This window comes from Colossoma macropomum, unplaced genomic scaffold (genome assembly GCF_904425465.1).
Source record: "Colossoma macropomum unplaced genomic scaffold, Colossoma_macropomum, whole genome shotgun sequence".
NCBI classification, from domain to species: Eukaryota; Metazoa; Chordata; class Actinopteri; order Characiformes; family Serrasalmidae; genus Colossoma; species Colossoma macropomum.
The window spans coordinates 18,750,181-18,768,266 of NW_023494800.1; the positions used below are offsets into that span (position 1 = coordinate 18,750,181).

Below are 18,086 nucleotides of genomic sequence, written 5' to 3' on the forward strand. Positions count from 1 at the left end.
CAGAACTTCTCTTAACCAGCTCAAACAGCATCCAGGTCTTCATTAGACTTTGTTAGTCACATAGACTTGTAGAAGTGGTTTAGGACACAGTATGAATGTGAACTATAAAAAGACTTAACTGTGTTGCTGAACATTCACTGAGTCACTGAAGATGTGTTTATAAACAGAAACAACAGAAATCGCAAACATAATCTGGCATCCATATGCCTGTGTGCCACTCATAAACGTGGAGTTGGATTCTGTGGAGGAGTTGGAATTCTGGACAATACCTGTTCTCTGAAGTAGCTGCCCGCTGCGTTCAGCTACATGGAGAAGTTTTGTTCACCAAATGTTTTTCACCAAAATATTCCTTTAAACTCTAAAGGTTAAAAAGGTTTTTCACTCCAGCACATCTCATTTACAACAGTTCTTTAAAAAATCATTCACTGAAACGTTCTTTAGGAAACCAAAAGTGGTTCTCCTTTTTGGCATCTTTATTTTTAAGTGTACCTCACATCCTAGGTATAAAGAGCCTTTATGGCGTTGTGGGGTCGGAGCCATGTGATGATGCTGGTGTGTGTGTGTGTGTGTGTTAGAGAGAAAGAGGAGCTGCCCCTGCCCTCCGGAGACGATCCCCCAATCCCATCCATCTGCGACTGACACGTCCTCCGTCTCTGACGCTTTAATTCCCTGATCAACTTTATCAACCATCTGCTCCAGGGGAACCCGGGAAGCCGGGTCTGGCCGTGCATGGTGCTCGCGCACTCCTCCAGCAGAGCACACACTCTCTCTCCTCATGCAGTCTCCCGCATTAGCCTCACACTGCGGCCATCTCTCTATTAGTGCCCCTCGCTCTCTCAGCTTTCACTACGTAACGTTTGTGAACACTTGAATTTTCTAACACATCTCCCCTACAAGTAAAAAGAATACCTCTTTGTTGCATTGATACTAAACTAAACGAGTTGGCACATATTAGGTACCTTGTATCTACGCTCACTGGCCATTCTACCAGAAACACCTACCAAATAGGTGCACTTGGAAGGTTTACAGTTACCCATGGGCTATCACTATCCTATCTGCACTGTCAGTTGCACCACAGTTTATCAGCACCCACCATAGGACCACCACTGACCAGATATTATCAGGATAGTGCGTGTTGCACTGCTATGAGAGAATCAGGCACAAGGGCATTGCTGGGATTTTTAAACACTGTGTACATTTACTAACTTTAACTTTAATAGACACCTATCTTGTCGGCATACTTGTAAGTGTACGGCAAGAGAGTGAAATCTTTTACCATGCACAGTTTGTGTTGATCATCTGCTTCTTCAGTGGCCAGTTTCTGACCGCAAAACCAACGTACATTTTGGATGGTGGACTGTTCTGAACCCAGCATTGACATTGAGAAGTCTTAAAACCCTAGAAACACTGCTGTACCTGACAGACTCATACCAGCACCACACACACTAACACGTCATTTTCATGTTTGGTGTCACTGCTGTGCTGAGAATGATCCACCACCCAAGTAATACCTGCTCAGTAGCGGTCCTTTGGGGGTCCTTTTCACTGAAGGAGAGGCAGAGGGTGACTGACAAGTTTTAGAAACAGAGATGTACATAGGTGAAATATTTATGGTTAAAAATAATAGTAAAATAATATTGCTGATATTTGTCCGATTAAATGTTTGGCTACTAATAATAACTACATCTAATAGAACAGCCAATAAGTGGTGGTACAAGGCAAGAAAGGCTCCTCCACTTTAGCCATTAAGCACTGCTTAATAAAAATAAAATGCATACAATGGACCTAAATACCCTACATATTTTCTCCTTGTCATAGTGCTTGATACCCAAACTTGACCACCAGCTGCCTGCCTGTCTACCTCAGTCTATCTAATAAACTAGCAACGCTGTGTATAACACACACACATGCATATATGCACACACTCTTTAGGCCATTTCGGGGGCTGTGCAGCGCTCAGCTGTTGAGGCTGTAGGAGCAGGAGTAAGGACAGAGACAGGTGTGTGTGGCGTGTTGGGGAGGGAGAGAGGAGAGATCTGAGGAGGAGTGCCAGAGGACAGCTGCTGTGCTGACCTCCACGGCCCCCCCCAGCCATCAGAGAGAGAGGAGCCAGCAGACATTCTGCAGAGGCTATTCCTACACACACACAGGAGACTGGACACAGCCTTAGAATCTGACCCCTACTCTTCAGTGCAGCTAGAGAGCGAAGGAGAAAGAGATAGATAGAGGGATTACAGAGAGAGAGAGAGAGAGAGAGAGAGAGAGAGAGATGCCAGCATCTGAAGTGTTAATGCAAAGTACTTTGCATAGCTAAAAACAGCAGTGGCTGCAGCTTGAAGCTGGAATGTCGTCCATACTATTGCCCGTTTATATTGATAACAATATGTCATACATGATCAGAAACCACATAAAGTCTATTTGGGAGTGTGATTTAGGCATGCATTAGATACATAGGTGGTTACAAGCTTCCATTTCTTGTTAGCTGCATACCTTCATGACTCAGCACAAACATCTTGGCTAGTGAACTACATTTTGGGTATTGGGAAATTGTGTAATTTTCACTTACACTTTCTACAGGAGATGCCGGCTTCTGTTCGCATGCTGGTACCTAAAGACAGAGCAGACAGTTCAGTGAAAATAAACACTTGATTGAAGGAAAAAAAATACAGTTGCAATACCAAAACCTACCTGTGGAGGGGGCAGTGTCCTCACTTCTTCACTCTTCTCCTGTAAACACACAAGAGCTCAGATCATACAGAGCATTCACTCATCTCCTCCTTAATTACATGATACCTGTTAGCCACTTTACTCCTATATACTAAAAGGCATAAAACAACACTAAATGAGGTGAAGCACAACAATATATAGAAGGATGTATAAGCATATGAATTATATAAATTTGAGTTTTTAGCATTAGTGGCAGTAATCATTAACTGGAGGCCTGGCTGCGGCTCATGTTTGTGCAGATGTTTGTGTTGGGAGTGCGAGCGATCACGGTGTGACCAAGCTGGCCAGCCTACGTCCACCCTGGTGAGCGCTCCCTGTGCACGGCGTTGCCATGGCAACCCTAGTGAGAATCTTCCCCCTCACATTAGTATAGCGTGAAAGGGAAGGGGACGAGAACTCCCCCTCACGCACACATCAAGCACGGGTCCTGGATAACACGTTGTAACCTACAGTCTCTCTTGCTGTCTCTCGCACCTTTTACTTTCTCACGCATACGTTCACACTTATACATACACATCACTTGTGGCCACCTCCACCAAGTACAGCACATCAGCGCTGTATTCTCTCAGCTAGCTTTCATAGGTGAGAGATCAAGACTGTTAGCACAAAGCATTTGTCCTGGCCTACATGAAGCCTGGTCACACACACATGCACACACACACACACACACACACACACACACACACACACACTCTGACACTGATACATGAAGAGAGAGAGAGAGTGAGCTCTAAAGAACAGTAGTATGAGAGAAAAGGTGAGCCAGTGAGAAAAGAAAGGTGCAGGTGGGAGGAAGTGGGAGGTTTTCCAGAGAATGAAAAAGAATAATGGAGGAGAGCGGGGAATGAGAAAAGGAGGAATGGCAAGAGGAAAGAGTGGAAAGACAGAGAGATAGAGGTTGTGATTTATTTGGCTGTTGAGCGATGGCTCTCCCCATGGAGAAAGTCCGTCTCACTGCCCCTCGGCTCTGTCCCAGATTAATGACAGCAACAGGAAGGTCACCTACACACTCTCTCTCTCTCTCTCTCTCTCTCTCACACACACACACAAATACAGTTGCACCTAAATGCACGCAGAAGCACACACAGGTATACAGATGGACACATGCATACACACACTGATGCACTAATATCAAGGTAAACACCAAATGTATGAAAACACACACAAACACACACACACACACACACACACACACACACTTACTAAATGTAGAGCAGCCGTCCACAGTATTAAAAGAATGCAAAAGGACCATTAAGGCAGAAGTGCTAGATGCTAATGCTAGCTTGGTTGAAAATAAGCAGTCCTCTGTTGCTCTTTTCATTTTCCAAAGATTTCGACAAAGTGAGTCCCTCACTGCTGCTGCACAAACTCCCCTCAACTGGTTTTAACCAAACTTCTTACAGCTACTTTAAGAGTTATGCTACTGCTGGGACCAATTGCATCACAGAAAGAAACGTGCATTCAGAGCCATTAAAACCTGCTAATGGAGTCCCTGTACTTGGTCTGCTTTCATCTAGCTTCTGTATAAATATTTTTGCCTGTTGAAAGGCTCTGGAATATTTAGGTAATTTCTTTTATATTAACCTTATTGCTTATAAACCTTGAAGACAATTTATTCCAGATTCCTTAACAGGATAGGGAAACGTAATTAAATAACAGTTTTGTTTCCAGTGTTTCCTGTAAAAAACTTTTTGATGGGGGCAACCTGCAACTTTTCTCCTTCCATAACTGTTTTCCCAGCCAGCCAGACAAAAAAAGTGTTTTAAAATGATGCCCTCTTTAATAAATGGTGAATTTAACATGTTTAGGCTCATGGTACAACCCTTCATGCACAGCACTTGGCATATTAAATAGCCACAATAATTTTAACATGATGAAAATGATTGGATGGTCCGAAAATACTCCTGAATGAGGGAACGACAATGTTTTGTGCCACAGTGCCAAATTAAATACTTACAGATTCTAGTAAGCAACTTCGTCATCTGGATTGACAAAATAATCTTTGAAAAACATAGAGCTGAATGACAGGAAGAACTAAATGGGCTTTTCATTGGAGAATAAAACAACATTTATTAGTTAGACATTAATCATAGGCACATTACACACATGAATGTAGCACCAACAGCAAAGAATCTCTAAATTACTTTGTCTGCACTTTATAATGGAGTATCTTCTCAAACATTGGTCTGAGGTGTATGAGAAAGCAGGTTGATCAACAACTTGAAAAAGGCTGCTTAGCTTTCAGATTATTAATCAAATGTAAGTGCACAATTACCATCACACTTATCATCACTTCTGACACATATAACGCAAGTTGTCACAAGCGCACAAGCTTGAGATTCCTAAACTGAGCTTGTTAATATAGCTTTCACCTCATATTCCACAGGCTGGTGGCATGAGGCTCTGAAATGTTTAAAGCTCCAGATTCTGGATTCAGTTTTGCTCTTTGCTGCTTTGTGAAATTGTTTTAATGTGCATTTGACATGTATTTCAGTAATCTTACAAAATGATTATTATCCTTATTTTTTGTTGTACTTTAGTTTATATACATTTTCTGCTGTGTCTATATCCAGTGCTGCACTGAAACAAAGCATTGACCTCAGCTAGACAAACACTGAGGCTCTCTCTCACTTACCTTTAAATTAAACTGTGCTCCTGACAGTGTTTTGGGCGGAAGATTCTCTCTCCCACATCGCACCGGCTCTGTGGACGTTCTGTTTACAAGATTACTCTTCAAACTACCTGCCTGGTTGCTGCAGAACATGTCAGAAAGAAGATCACAGACATTAAACAAAAAGAAAATAACAAAACAGTACAATTTTCTTCATGTATTCTCTATGGTATGCTCCCAGAGAAACTACCTTTCAAGGTACACATGCTGTCACTGTGGTGGTACTCTCAAGGGAACGTCTTTAGTTAGGGAACATAACTGTTCCATTCCTGTTTCTTTGGGGTGTATACATAGACTATTTATTTTTGTTTGTCTAAAAAAGTAATGAAATGGTACAAATAAGCACTTTTCACCAGGCAAAGTGAATATAGTGTACCTTAAAACTCATTTAAGCTACATAGTTAGGCCTTAAGGACCATGTTGTACCTTTAAGTGTAAATTTACACTGTTTGTATGTAGGAAGACTACAGTGTGCCTGGACAATGTCTAGTTTTCTGGTATAAATGTTACCAAATCACTGTAACCTGTTCCCAAAGAAGCATTTTTAACATCAGAACCAAATGAAATGAATGTGTCCATACCATGAATTGTTAAGAAGACTAGCTGCTTTTCTCTCGCCAAGCCCTGAATAGAGGATTTTGGAGGACTTGAACTCGTCCATCTCTCCAATGATGATGACCTGCACATCTCCATCACGCCCCAGCAGCCAACTCACAGTCTTACTGTGAGCTAGAGAGAGAGAGAGAAAGAGAGAGAGAGAGAGATACTCTGTAATGGCTGGTTTAAGTGTTTAGTTGTGATAAGAGCATAAATGTATATTATTTTCTCAAAACTTAGAGCAATAGAAAAAACAATATATTCAGTGGACAAAAACACAGGGTGTAAAAATACTTAGTTCAACAGTTTGACACAAATAAATCAAAGTTCAGTTTCGGGAAGTGTGACGAGTACATAAGAGAAGAGGTTTGGCAGCAAACAAGAGAAGCCATAATGAACTGGTTCTTCTTGCACGCTTTGTGGTAAAGAGACAACATTCCAGCTCAGCAGGCAGGCTGACATGCCCTAGACCATCAAGAAATGACAGCCCTGTCAAAACAAGTAGGCTGGCGATCAAACAGTGAAACATTCACGATCAACTGATTTTTGAGAATGTCCTTAATTGCCTACCCACACTAGTAGTTAAATTAATTAGCTGCACAGTAATTGAGTGGAGGGGTGGTTCTCCTAAGTTTAGCAATGCATTTCTTTATGAATTAAGAAAGCAAGTTTTACAACACTATTATTAACAAAATATTAAGTGCAGTATAAAAATGTTCGGTTCCATTGATTGAATTTGAATGGGTAATGCCACAAATATGCCAACATAGTAACAATTAAACTTGGAGAGCAGAAACACACTGGCTTTAAAGTAGCATATTGACCCCCAGTTAGGTCAAGTAAACTATAAAACAGATGTCTGTCTTCAAGTATGTGACATATAGGTAAAGAGAAACAAGGCAAACTGGGACATTAAAAACTGGGACAACAGATCTGTGAAGTTGTATCGTCATTCTGTAGTCGTCATCACACCCATGTCAGGAATTCTGTGTCTAAGCAGATTTCTGCATTTTCCCCCTGGAGTTCCTTATAAGAGCATGGAAGATATAAACAGAGTGATGACAACTTGAGATTTATGTTGGTTAACTTTTCAAATATATTTTCCCCAGAATAATTTAACAGTTAACAAATACATAATTTGGTTAGTAAAATGTCCAAACAACTGGGGTTCCCTTTAGGTTTAGTATTATCCTGCTGTAGCTTCTTTACATAGCCTACCATGCTCACTGACAACATTAGTACAATATAAGATTAGCCCAGCTCATATTAAATATTTTACTATTCTGTCAATACAGGTGTGTTAATTCTAATTCTAATATTTTTCTTTGTGCCTTAAACACATTAATGTTTCATTCCTCTCGTCTCTTGCTAGGTTAGGTCAATAAAGCAGTAAGCCACATGTGTTGCAGTACGATGGAAAGCAGAGTGTTAAAATCTAACATAACGGGCAAAAATTCTTTTGTTAACAGCACAACGGCTAATACGGAGTTTTACAATGTGGCACAGCAAACCAGATTTTAGAGCTATCCATGTTAGCAGCAGCACTGGGCCACCCAGTCAGTTACAGGGGGTTTTGTTTCCAGCTGAAGGTTTTATTCTCAGTAGCGATAGCTCATTAAATGTGAATTCCCCTAAAACATTGTCACATGTTATGCCAGTATCACTTTGACTCTGTAGTAATGACTGATCTACACTATAGTGCCCTTGGCAGACATTGCTCGATGCTTATTGGTTATCTCAGAACAGTAGAACAGCACAAAATAATTTCAGTCTGGTTTCCTGTAGCCACAAACACAAGCCGACTGCAATGCACATCCAGTCGTAACATTTCAAGATTAACCGTTGTTTTCATTCAAATCTGTTCTCTTTTTTTCTTTTTGCTTTCTCTTTCTCTCTCTCTCTCTCTCCCTTTTCTCCTCAGTTGGTTCTGAGCACATGCGCTTCCCGTGCACTTCCTGCTTTGCTGGCAGTTGATTGTTTAAGGGAATGGAACACAGCCTGGGAAATACTTCCTGCCTAGCTCCTAAAAGTAGGCCAGACCAGTTGCTGCCTCAGACTAGTTTGTTGTGAAACCTCCTGAAATTTCCCTCAATCAGGCAGAACTTCTAATATAACACAAGTTTTTGATTTGACTGTAGCTTCACTTCACATACTTTTGTAAGATATTGTATGGCATCTATGTTAACAGTCTAGAATCTGTCAAAGTAATCTCTGTTGTGTCTGAGGATATTGTATCAGTGTGTTGTAGAGAAACCACTGACCAGCTGAGGAACAGCTGCGGATGTCTCAGAGAGATAGAGGCCTCTCTGTTCTCCGGCGAGGCCCGAAAAAGCCCTTGATAATAACTGCTTTGTTACTGTGAAAAGGCTTCTCCCTGGACTGACACAAGCTACGAGTGACCTATAGCTATCAGAGCTCTCCTGTTGGAATCTTTCATGGCGCTTAGTAGCGCTGCTGTCTGCGGTCTGTGAGTCTTCTGACCCCATTATTGCAAGTTTTTCCACAAAGCCCTCTCACAACTTCCATAGAAATGCTGACAGGCCAGATTCTGCATTCTCCAAATGTCAAGCCAGTTTAAGATGTGTACACACGTGCTCCTTTAGCCTAGTCTCCATATGCATCCAATGTACAGTGCTAACCTAAAGTCAGTGTTTCTCTCTGGTCTGTCTTTCTTTAGCACTTTCTCTTTCACTCACTCTCAGACACATTCCACTCGTATCTCGTCAGCATGCTTGGCCCTCCCTGATTAGGGCAGCTGTCCCCCACATGGGGGTCTCATATCTGGGGCAAAGCTCACTTTAAGTCATTAAGAAAGAGGTGAGGTTTCCTAACACTCCATTTCACAAAAAACATACTGTATGTTTATCTTTAAATCTATAGCACGTCTAAGCTGTTGCTAGATTACAAATCACATGGTTGGTAGTGTTGGAATGACTTTTGAGCTTATGGCCGAAGTGATAATCTTACTAAGGTAAGCACTGAGACAAAGACTATAGCTTTACATTTTCATCATGAAGACACAGGCTGAACTATTGGCAGCATTAGTTGGTTATTCTCACTTTTTCTTGAAACAGTATTCTGTCTGTGGCTTCATCGCCACGCTGTTATGATCAACACTCATCACCATGACACAGGATGTGCCTCCCACAGGTAAACCACACTATCAGCTGAACACTTCACCACAGACTGACTCATTTACTGCATTAAGACGATTACCATATTTAGCCCTGGCAGCTTCAGAAGAAGCAAGAGCAGCCCTGCCCGGTAAAGGCCGTGCTGATGTGAGTTTTGTTTCACTCTGACATAAAAGAGTGTGTTCTGACAAGATGGTGAAGGTGTGTTTGGCACTGATGCACGACAAATGCTTTTGCTAAAACTTTCACTCTGTGATTAGAAGCTGGTGGTGCAGCAAGCAGCCGAGCACTGAGGCCTGAGAAAGTATGGCAGGAAAAAGTTGTGGTTAGTTGCAGTTCTGAAATTGTGATGAGCTGCTAATGAGCAAGTTAACCTCTTGAGCTAGTTAACCTCTTGCGCTAGTTAACCCTGTGCTAATTATTCAGTTATTTGTATTAAATGGCCTATATCCAAATTTTTTCTTGTGTTGTATAACATTTGTGTGGTTTTATGTATTGAAAACAGTCACAATTCCTGTTTACAGGACCATTTTCCAGTCTCTCTTTATCCTTTGGAATTGTGACTGTGCCTTTAAGACATATGACATTGTAAATAAGTGTTCTGACTGGCTACCCTGTATTGTGCTTCATTCAAAAATCAGTCTGTGCTAAATCACCCTGTTTAACGTCACTGAGCAGGGCTAAACTGCTGTAGGCTGAAGGCATGGATATAGGTAAACATGCTGTTTTCATAGTTTCATAGTTTCAGTTAATTAACTCAATGCTCATACCTTATTAAGCAACATCCAGAGTGAACTAAGTGTTTTCTACAGCACTTTTATTTCTGCATCTTTCGCACATCATTTATTGCTATGACATCCAGCTAGTGCTTCAATAAGCCAATCTGATGAATCTCAGTCTAACAGGTTGGATATTGAGTAGAGGCTATGTTGATATTAAGCATAGTTTATGCAGAACTCATGTTCAAATCAGGGTTATGCACCAGAAGCTAACACATTCTTAGTACAACTTTAGAATAGAGTCAGTAGGTCTTTATTTAGAGTTCACAGGTGATTCCTTTGAGGTACTGAAAGGAAGCAATGCTGAGGTAAAGGTTTTGTAAAAGATGTTGTTAATACAAATACAAAAGTGCTGCTGAAAATGCATAATTCATTCTACTTATTGCTTCATAATGAGCAGACAGTTAAGCAGCTACTTCAAAAATGATATTTTTTAAAACAAAAACAACAATAGTGCTTTTAAAGTACTTATCTGAGGTCAATTAAACCAGTTCAATTGCTTGCTACCTCATGATGTAATTCTTATTTAAAATTACCCTTTTTTACAGTGTATTTGTTTTACAGTGTATATGTAGACAAATGGCTCTCTAACTCCTGAATATCCAGCGGGAAACCCTCAGGGCGTTCTAGGCCTGGCGCCGGCATCCGAAACCACAGAGGGGACGGGGGTATCAACAGGAGAGCCACGTTTACAGCAAATCATCAAATGTCAACCTATTTAAGAAATCTGTTGTCTTCCCACAACATACCTATAATGCAGCCAATACAGAGTGATGCATTTCTATGTTAATGGATGTAGCCAGAATGCTCTGCAAACAGAGCCAGAGAAAGTTTATTTTTGCTTTGTTTTTTGCCTCCTGCTGCTATAGAAGTATGTACAAAAAGTAGTGGGCTTAGTTGGGCATGATGAACCACTGATTTTAGGCCTGAGCCTACTAGGCCTGCCAGAAGACCTACTGGTTTCTGTGATATATAAAAAAAATGCTGCAATAAAGTTTACAAATCTGTAATTAATTTAATATAATCATCATGCTTGTTGTATCTAAACTCTGCAAGTATTATGGTAATACTTTTATTGAATTAGGAAGTTTTGATAGAAAACAAGAAGGTTAGATTATTGAGGTGCTTAAAGGAAAATTATCAGCCATGTGAGCTCTCTCATTGGTTAGAGATGAACTAAAGCCAAACATGTCAGATTAACATAATTAAGAATTGACAGTGGAATCAACCAATCATCGTTTTGATTTACAATCAGTGAGAGCAATTTCACACTGAACTTGCATTTAACAGATATTTAGTTGGATGTTATTTTGAAGATATACTGAGCATCTACAAAGTATCTACAGTGGACCATCCAAATAGTGTTACCAGTATGTCTGTTACAACCCTCAAATAAAACGTATGATGTATTTTTCAAGCTTATAATGCACCTGTTTAATCTAGAGCAAATGTATAGTGAATTGCAGTTAGCTTACTCCTAAAATGCTAGCAGAAATTAGCATTCTCATAGAGGCTTTTTTTCCCTAATTTTTTTGCTAAACTGAAGGCTCTAATAGTCATGGTTCGCCACTGTTAATATCCCAGGCATATTGCACTCTAAGGTTTATTATTCAGTAATTACATGGAAAGCAATGCAAACTGGCTGAGATATTCTGAAGTTATAGCAGTGAGAAATGGAAGCCTGGACACATTGGCAGCTTCTGGCCAGTTAAGAGGTTGGTGAATCATTCACAGCAAGGTTCTTTAGAGAACCAAAGTGGCATAATACATTGTCACCTTTATTTTTAAGAGCATAGTCATGAGAGTAAGAAGCAAATAAATAGGAAGTAGTTTCGGCCACAGGGTACTTAACACTGTCTAACACAGTTTTGTGTATTTCCTGTTAAAAACCCACTTTATTCAACTCATCAGTTAATTACTAGATTTAGCAGGTGTTTAAGAGCAGAGAATTCACCACACTGTGCTACACTGTGGCCCTGCGGAACTAGAAGTGAGTATCTATGTTATAGAGAGTGGAGAGATGTTGGCCTGATGAATGTGGAGATAAGGGCTATGAACAGTGTCAGTGCTGGATGCGGGGGATGAAATATCAGTACCTGTCTTTGGTTTGGGTTTGTGGTGCTCCTCCTTCTCCATCTTCTCCTCACGCTCCTTCCAGCGGCGGACCTGCTCCTGACGCATCTTCAGGAACAGAGTCTTCTTCTGCTCTTCGTTTAGAGCGTCCAGCACATCCGGGTCAATGTACATGTCATTTAGGATCTGCTGCAGCATGGCTGGCTGTGTAGGTGGATTAGTCCCTCAGAACTCAAGGTAAAGTGTGTGTTCTGAAGGATGAGGGGGATGTGCCGTCCACACCCAACTACAGTTGTGGGCCCTGCTCCTGATCCCCGTTGCTCACCACACACACTCTCTCATCACTGAGCAGTGGCCAGTAGCTGGACAGGCTGTTGAGAAAATGACAGGTTACAACATCTGGAAACAATCCGCCCTCTCTGCCTCTTTTTTGTAGCCAGTTTTGCTGGCTTGCTTCGTCAGTTTATAGTATTGTGTCAAACTGTCCTCTTTTGCAGCTCTCTGACTTATAGACTCTGCTGTGTGTTCTCTTTCTTTTTCTGTTCTTTCTATCCATGTTGCTTTGTTTCTTTGTTTCTTTCTTTTCTGCTTCTTGTTATCCTTCTTTCCTTCTCTTTTGCTTATTTCTTTCTTTCTTTCTTGCTTGTTTCTGTTTTGGTTCTTGTCTTTGTCTCCTTCTCTTTCACTTCTTTCTCTTTTGCTTCTTGCTTTTTTCTGTCTTTTGCTTTTTTATTTACTCAGTTTCTTTTCTCCTTTCTTTTTTTGCTTTTTTCCTCTTTCCTTCTTTTTTGCTTTTCTTTCTTTCCCTTTTGCTTTTTGCTCTCTTTCTTTTTCTTTCTTTCTCTTTTGCTTCTTGCTGCTCTTTCTTTCTCTCTTTCTCCCTTTTGCTTCTGGCTGCTTTCTTTCACTCTTCTTTCTCTTTTGCTTCTTTATTTTTTTCTTTCTTTCTTTCTTTCTCCTACCTCACTGTCTTTCTCTCCGTCCCTGTTGAGCCTCTTCAGCAGTGCTCAGCTTCTTCTCTTCCGCCTTTAAGTCAGTATGAAGCTCCTCAGTACCATCACAAGTCAAACATGCTTTTTTTCCCCTCAGCTCTGTTCGCTTTAATGGGAGGAGATTCCTCAGGAATGGGGCTGCCCCCCCCTCTTTACAAACTCCCACGAGACATTTCTGTTCTATTTTAGCCTCATCTTTCTGTGGCTGTAACTCAACGACAGCAGTGTGACTAAATTAAGGAGCGAGCATTTACGGCAGGAAGACAACTGCAGTCCCCTCAGAACAGAAACATTTACAATGGCCACGACAGCAGCAGCAGAGGAGAGACAGAGGGAGGGATCTATCTCTCTCTCTCTCTCTCTCTCTCTGATATATATATATATATATATATATATATATGAGAGAGACAGAGAGAAAGAGAGAGAGACAAAGGCAGTGTGAGGGCTGTCAGTCTGATGGCACGCACACTGGACTGCAGTTAATCTGTGCTGAGGCAATAAAAGTGATGGGAGAGGAGAGAGAGAAAGCAGCAGTCAGGAAGGGGGGAAAAGAGTGGTTGAAGAAAGATTACAGTCGTACTCACAGTTGGGTGCGGACGGTCTACAGCAGGCTTTACTGACTGCAAGACTGAGAGCTGCTGTCCCTCTTGCCTTTGTGTATGACTTAGTTGATGACATCACAACATTCCATGCTCTCTCTCTCTCTCTCTCTCTCTCTCTCTCTCTCTCTGTCTCTCTGACTCACTCACTCTTCTGCTCTCTCAAAAAAAGCATAAACACACACATTTCCTCTGTTCCAATTACTCTGTTAGCTGGGGGGAGAACTCAGGAAGCAGCGTCCAGCTGTTGGCGCAGTGAACGAAGCAGCAGCATCCTGTTGAACAGAGCTGGAAGAGTGAGAGACTAAGTGGGGAGGAGGGGCAATAAACAGGAAGAAGCACAGAAAACTTCTCTCAAAAAGAAAGAAAGTAAAAAAAAAAAATACAGTCAAACAGCAGGAGCAGTGAGATCTTTTGGGGAACTCCCAAAATACAGTGGAGGGTGTTTTTTTTAGCACCACAGTTCATATGCTTTTCCTACAAATAAGGAACTGGGCATTTTTCATTGAAAAACTCCCCAATATATAGACTTACATATAATACACCCTGGAAAACAATACTAACACTTGCTCATTCCTGCTTAAATGCATTACTAATTGCCGTTCAGCACAGAAAAGACTGATATATGATTAAATGAACAGTATAAACATTCAGAGATTTTCTAGATTTTAAGAGTTGTTGGACCACTCTGACCAGCACCTCGTCAACTCAGTAATATTTTTCTTAAATTAAACACCAGGGGTCGCCCAAGAGCGAAAACTCAAATCCTCCACGATCTGAACAGAAGCAGAATTGCTTTATGCTGGTTTAAGCTTAGTAAATAGGAGTGAGAAAGCACACTGATGTTTAATATACGTTTCTGATGCATTCTGGCCTCATGAGAATTACTATTATAACTGTTACCACTGTCCTCAGTGTGATTAGTCAGTGTACTTCCCTACACACTACGCACATAGTGTGATACATAACAAAAACCTTCAGATACTTGATCCTTTTATTATAATTTCTTTATCTATGTTTATTTTTAATGTTCTATTAGAGTTTTGTATAACACTGACCATCTGACCATGACAAATTCACAATTTTTGATCAACAGCTCCATCTGCTGGTAAAAGATGGAGGTGCTGATCAAATGGGCGGAGAAAAAGTTGTTTTTAATGAAATGAAATCCAGTTGGAGGACTGGAAATATATTTCCAAAATTTCCACATACTTCAATTCTTGATCAGTTGCTATAAATTACATCAGTAATAAATTAACAAGCTGGTTAAAAAAAGCTCATTATCTATCCCCATATCCTTGCAGTTATGGTGGGCAAATGCATTTATAAAATAGACAATCAGCTTAACATGTTACATATAGTGTTGTGTAAAAGACAGAGGACAGATATTTTTCAGGAGATATTTATGATGAGATTAGCTATAAGATAATCAACCTGCATCAGGATGGAAAAAGTCAAGGGAAAATAAGTGGGGGAAGAAACAAAGGTAACACCTTATTTGCTGCTGAGGTCTGGACTCTGGGGTGGCCAGTGCATCATGTTCCTCTCACAGTGGAAAAATGGACAGAAACAGCTGTGGATTTTTTTCAGATCTGAAGAGTGGAGTGAAGATTTTCTCCTCTCTCTCAAAGATGAAAGCTTTAAGTGCTGTTTATCTGATGGTGACAATTTTTGTGTCTACAAGGTCTTGCACGGTTGTCAGGAGTCTTATTTTTCTCTATATCTTGATATTATTTATTGAACTCCCCTTTTGGAAACTCCTATTTCACTTTTTCTCCATTGACTTCCCCCTTCCATATGAAAGTGAAAATCTCATCTCCTCTGAAACGTCTCCTGAATGAAGGGCCGTTTTGTCTAGAAATTCAATGAAGGGTGGTCTGTGACTTTTGCACAGTACTGGATGAATATTACACATGACAGCTACCCACTACTGAGGTGTGATGCAATAGTCCTTTACCATTTTTTTGTAGCATTTTCATGAGAATATGAACTTTTATCAAATGCTCAAATATTATGGTAATCTGTAGACAGTGTGAGAACACAAATTATCATAAGAATATTATATCTACTCAAATTAGCATTATCACATTATTTCTATAGCTGCAAAAGCTTAAAAGGTAAATTGCCTGTATTCTACAAATATCTTGGTTTAGCTTTTCAACACAGACAAGACCGATATATGACAATGCAATATATATACAACTAGAAATGTCCAGAGGACTAAAGTTGTTGGACGTCTCTGACCAGCAGCTTTTCTACTCAATGATCTGCTATTCTGTAATAAATCTGTAGATCACAGCACTATGTTGATTTTTACCTGCTTGAACCCACTTGACTCAGTTGACAAATGGCCTGTTAATGAACTAAGGAATGAAAAAAATGTGTTAGAGCAGGTGTTTAGTGAGGAACACTGAGAAACATCAGCTTACAAAATGTAAAAAATAAACTTCAAGGGGTTTGCAATTATTGGTAAATGCAATGAGTATTTAGCTCATATCTCTTGTTATCTCTTATCTGAAATAATGAGAGGAAAATATACAAATCTGTTGTTTGATTAAACACATATCCAATACATTACAATATATTTGCCTATTATTCTGAAATTTGTATGAGTCGGATTACAAAACATCTCCTTTGGTCAATACAAAATTGCAGCGTGTTCAGTTGGAGACAACACAAAATGTGTTGAAGTATTTCTGCACCCAGTTATGGATAACACAGTTTGGGTAACTTAACACAGAATGTGTTAAATCAGCAAACAATACGGCACAAAAAGTGTTAAAACGGGTGACACTAGCGTGTTGTTATTTGACACATCACTTTTTTCGAGTGTAATTGCATTAATAACTGCTGTCCACTAGATGGCAGGCCCCTCAACACAGTGGAAGAGAAAAGCTCCAGTCTATGTGTCTGGCACACTGGCTGTGTAGACATGGCATACAGTTTTAGCCTTATGCTTGAAGACTCGAGCTTATTCCCAACCCGAGTGTAACAAGCATGGCACCACAGCGGTCACAGGCAAAAAGTACAAAACACCGGACAATGACGGAGGAAGCGTTTCCCACACTTTTGGCCGCAGCTTTGATCCAGGCTCTAGGAGAAAGTGACAGAGTCAGACCTTTGGAAGAGGTCAGCAGACGTCTTGCAGCACCAACATAAGCAATGAAAATGCAGTTGAAGCAATAAAGGAAAGCTGATCATTGACAATAATAATAAGAGACCATCTAACTAAACACATACCTATTATGCTTGATTCATTTGGTTATGAAGCAGAGACTGTGACAGTTATTTGGACAGTTGCAGCTTAACTATGATGGAAAAAGAGCCTGCAGCAGAAGTGAAAGTATGCAACTGTGAACTGGTTTCAATTCACAGTAATTCCTAATAATGCGGTTTCCATCAGAGGCCTGGGATTACACACAAATACTACACTGTAAAAAGTGGGACACGGCCAAAGTTGATCTGACGTGTTTGAGGTTTGAACCGATGTACAATATTGCTTTTGTTCATCTAAAATTTTGCTTTGCAGTGTTTCATTGCAAGTATTTATTTGAGTTGAATAAAACCAGTTAAAGTGCTTGTTACTACATGAAGGACTGTTTTAGGTTGAACTGACAAACCATTTTTTACAGTGTAACATTACAGTTGCAAACAAACAAACACGGACAAATATTTAAATACAAATGACCAGAGTTGATTACAGATTAGTATGTGATCAATTACCAATGTACTACTTGAAATGGGCAATCTCAGGTTTTCAGGTTATTCTAAAGTATGACTTGAATAAAAGTAGAATAAAAGCAGTTGGATGAAGAAATAAAATTAAACAAAAAGACTTCATTCAAAAATGTAAAGAATAAAATAAATAAATAAAATAATGGTAATTTCATCAGATGAAACTGGAAATTCTGTGGAGGACAAAGCCACAAATTAAATTATTACTTGTTTGCAGAATCAGGACATTCATTCAAATGTTTACTTAGAGTTTGTTGTGGAGTTTGTTTACAATTTTAATCTGCATTAATCTGAGAATAAACTATACTGATCTTGCAGCTAACTTGAGTTCAGCAAACAGAAGCCTAATGAAATAAACTGAACCGGGTCATTTTCGGAATGTTTTCAAAATTCAAGTGAGTAACAGTGATTTTACAGCATTAATCCAGGTTGTTTCATTTGCTGACATTTGATCTTGTATTCGGAGAAAACTAAACATTTAATGAGTTTCATATCTCTGCAGTGCCAAACTCTTGACTTGGCAAAAAGGGAAAACAAAGGCAAATGACTTACAGAAACGAATATTAATTTAGAAGGAACGCTTAAGTTTGCACAGAATTTCAAAGCCATTATTCAGACAGAATTTTGATAGGGGGGAAAAAAAACAAAATCAAGAAAAGTCACAATATTGCACTTAGTCTGTCCTTAACTATGAAACAATACAATCATAAGCAACTGTATTTAACTGCATTCAGTTCTAGGTTTGTTAGGTTTGAGGATACCGGCCTTTTACAATTAGG

At 39.9% G+C, this 18,086-nt stretch overlaps 1 protein-coding gene across 2 annotated transcripts in view; it reads right to left on the reverse strand.

The window, feature by feature from the left end:
- Nucleotides 1-13,873, reverse strand: part of zgc:100829 (uncharacterized protein LOC445149 homolog) — a 29,935-nt gene extending 16,062 nt beyond the window's left edge. The window contains exons 1-6 of one of the 2 annotated variants that reach the window (XM_036588430.1): nt 13,558-13,873; nt 12,005-12,352; nt 5,980-6,127; nt 5,363-5,480; nt 2,689-2,727; nt 2,567-2,608 (exon numbers count right to left, since the gene is read on the reverse strand). In XM_036588430.1, coding sequence (XP_036444323.1) covers nt 2,567-2,608; nt 2,689-2,727; nt 5,363-5,480; nt 5,980-6,127; nt 12,005-12,179 — 522 coding nt within the window. In that variant the 5' untranslated portion in view covers nt 12,180-12,352; nt 13,558-13,873. Of the gene's footprint in view, nt 1-2,566; nt 2,609-2,688; nt 2,728-5,362; nt 5,481-5,979; nt 6,128-12,004; nt 12,353-12,943; nt 13,271-13,557 lie in introns of those variants that run through there. The other variant, XM_036588431.1, reaches the window with a different exon arrangement.
- Nucleotides 13,874-18,086: the final 4,213 nt, after the last annotated feature.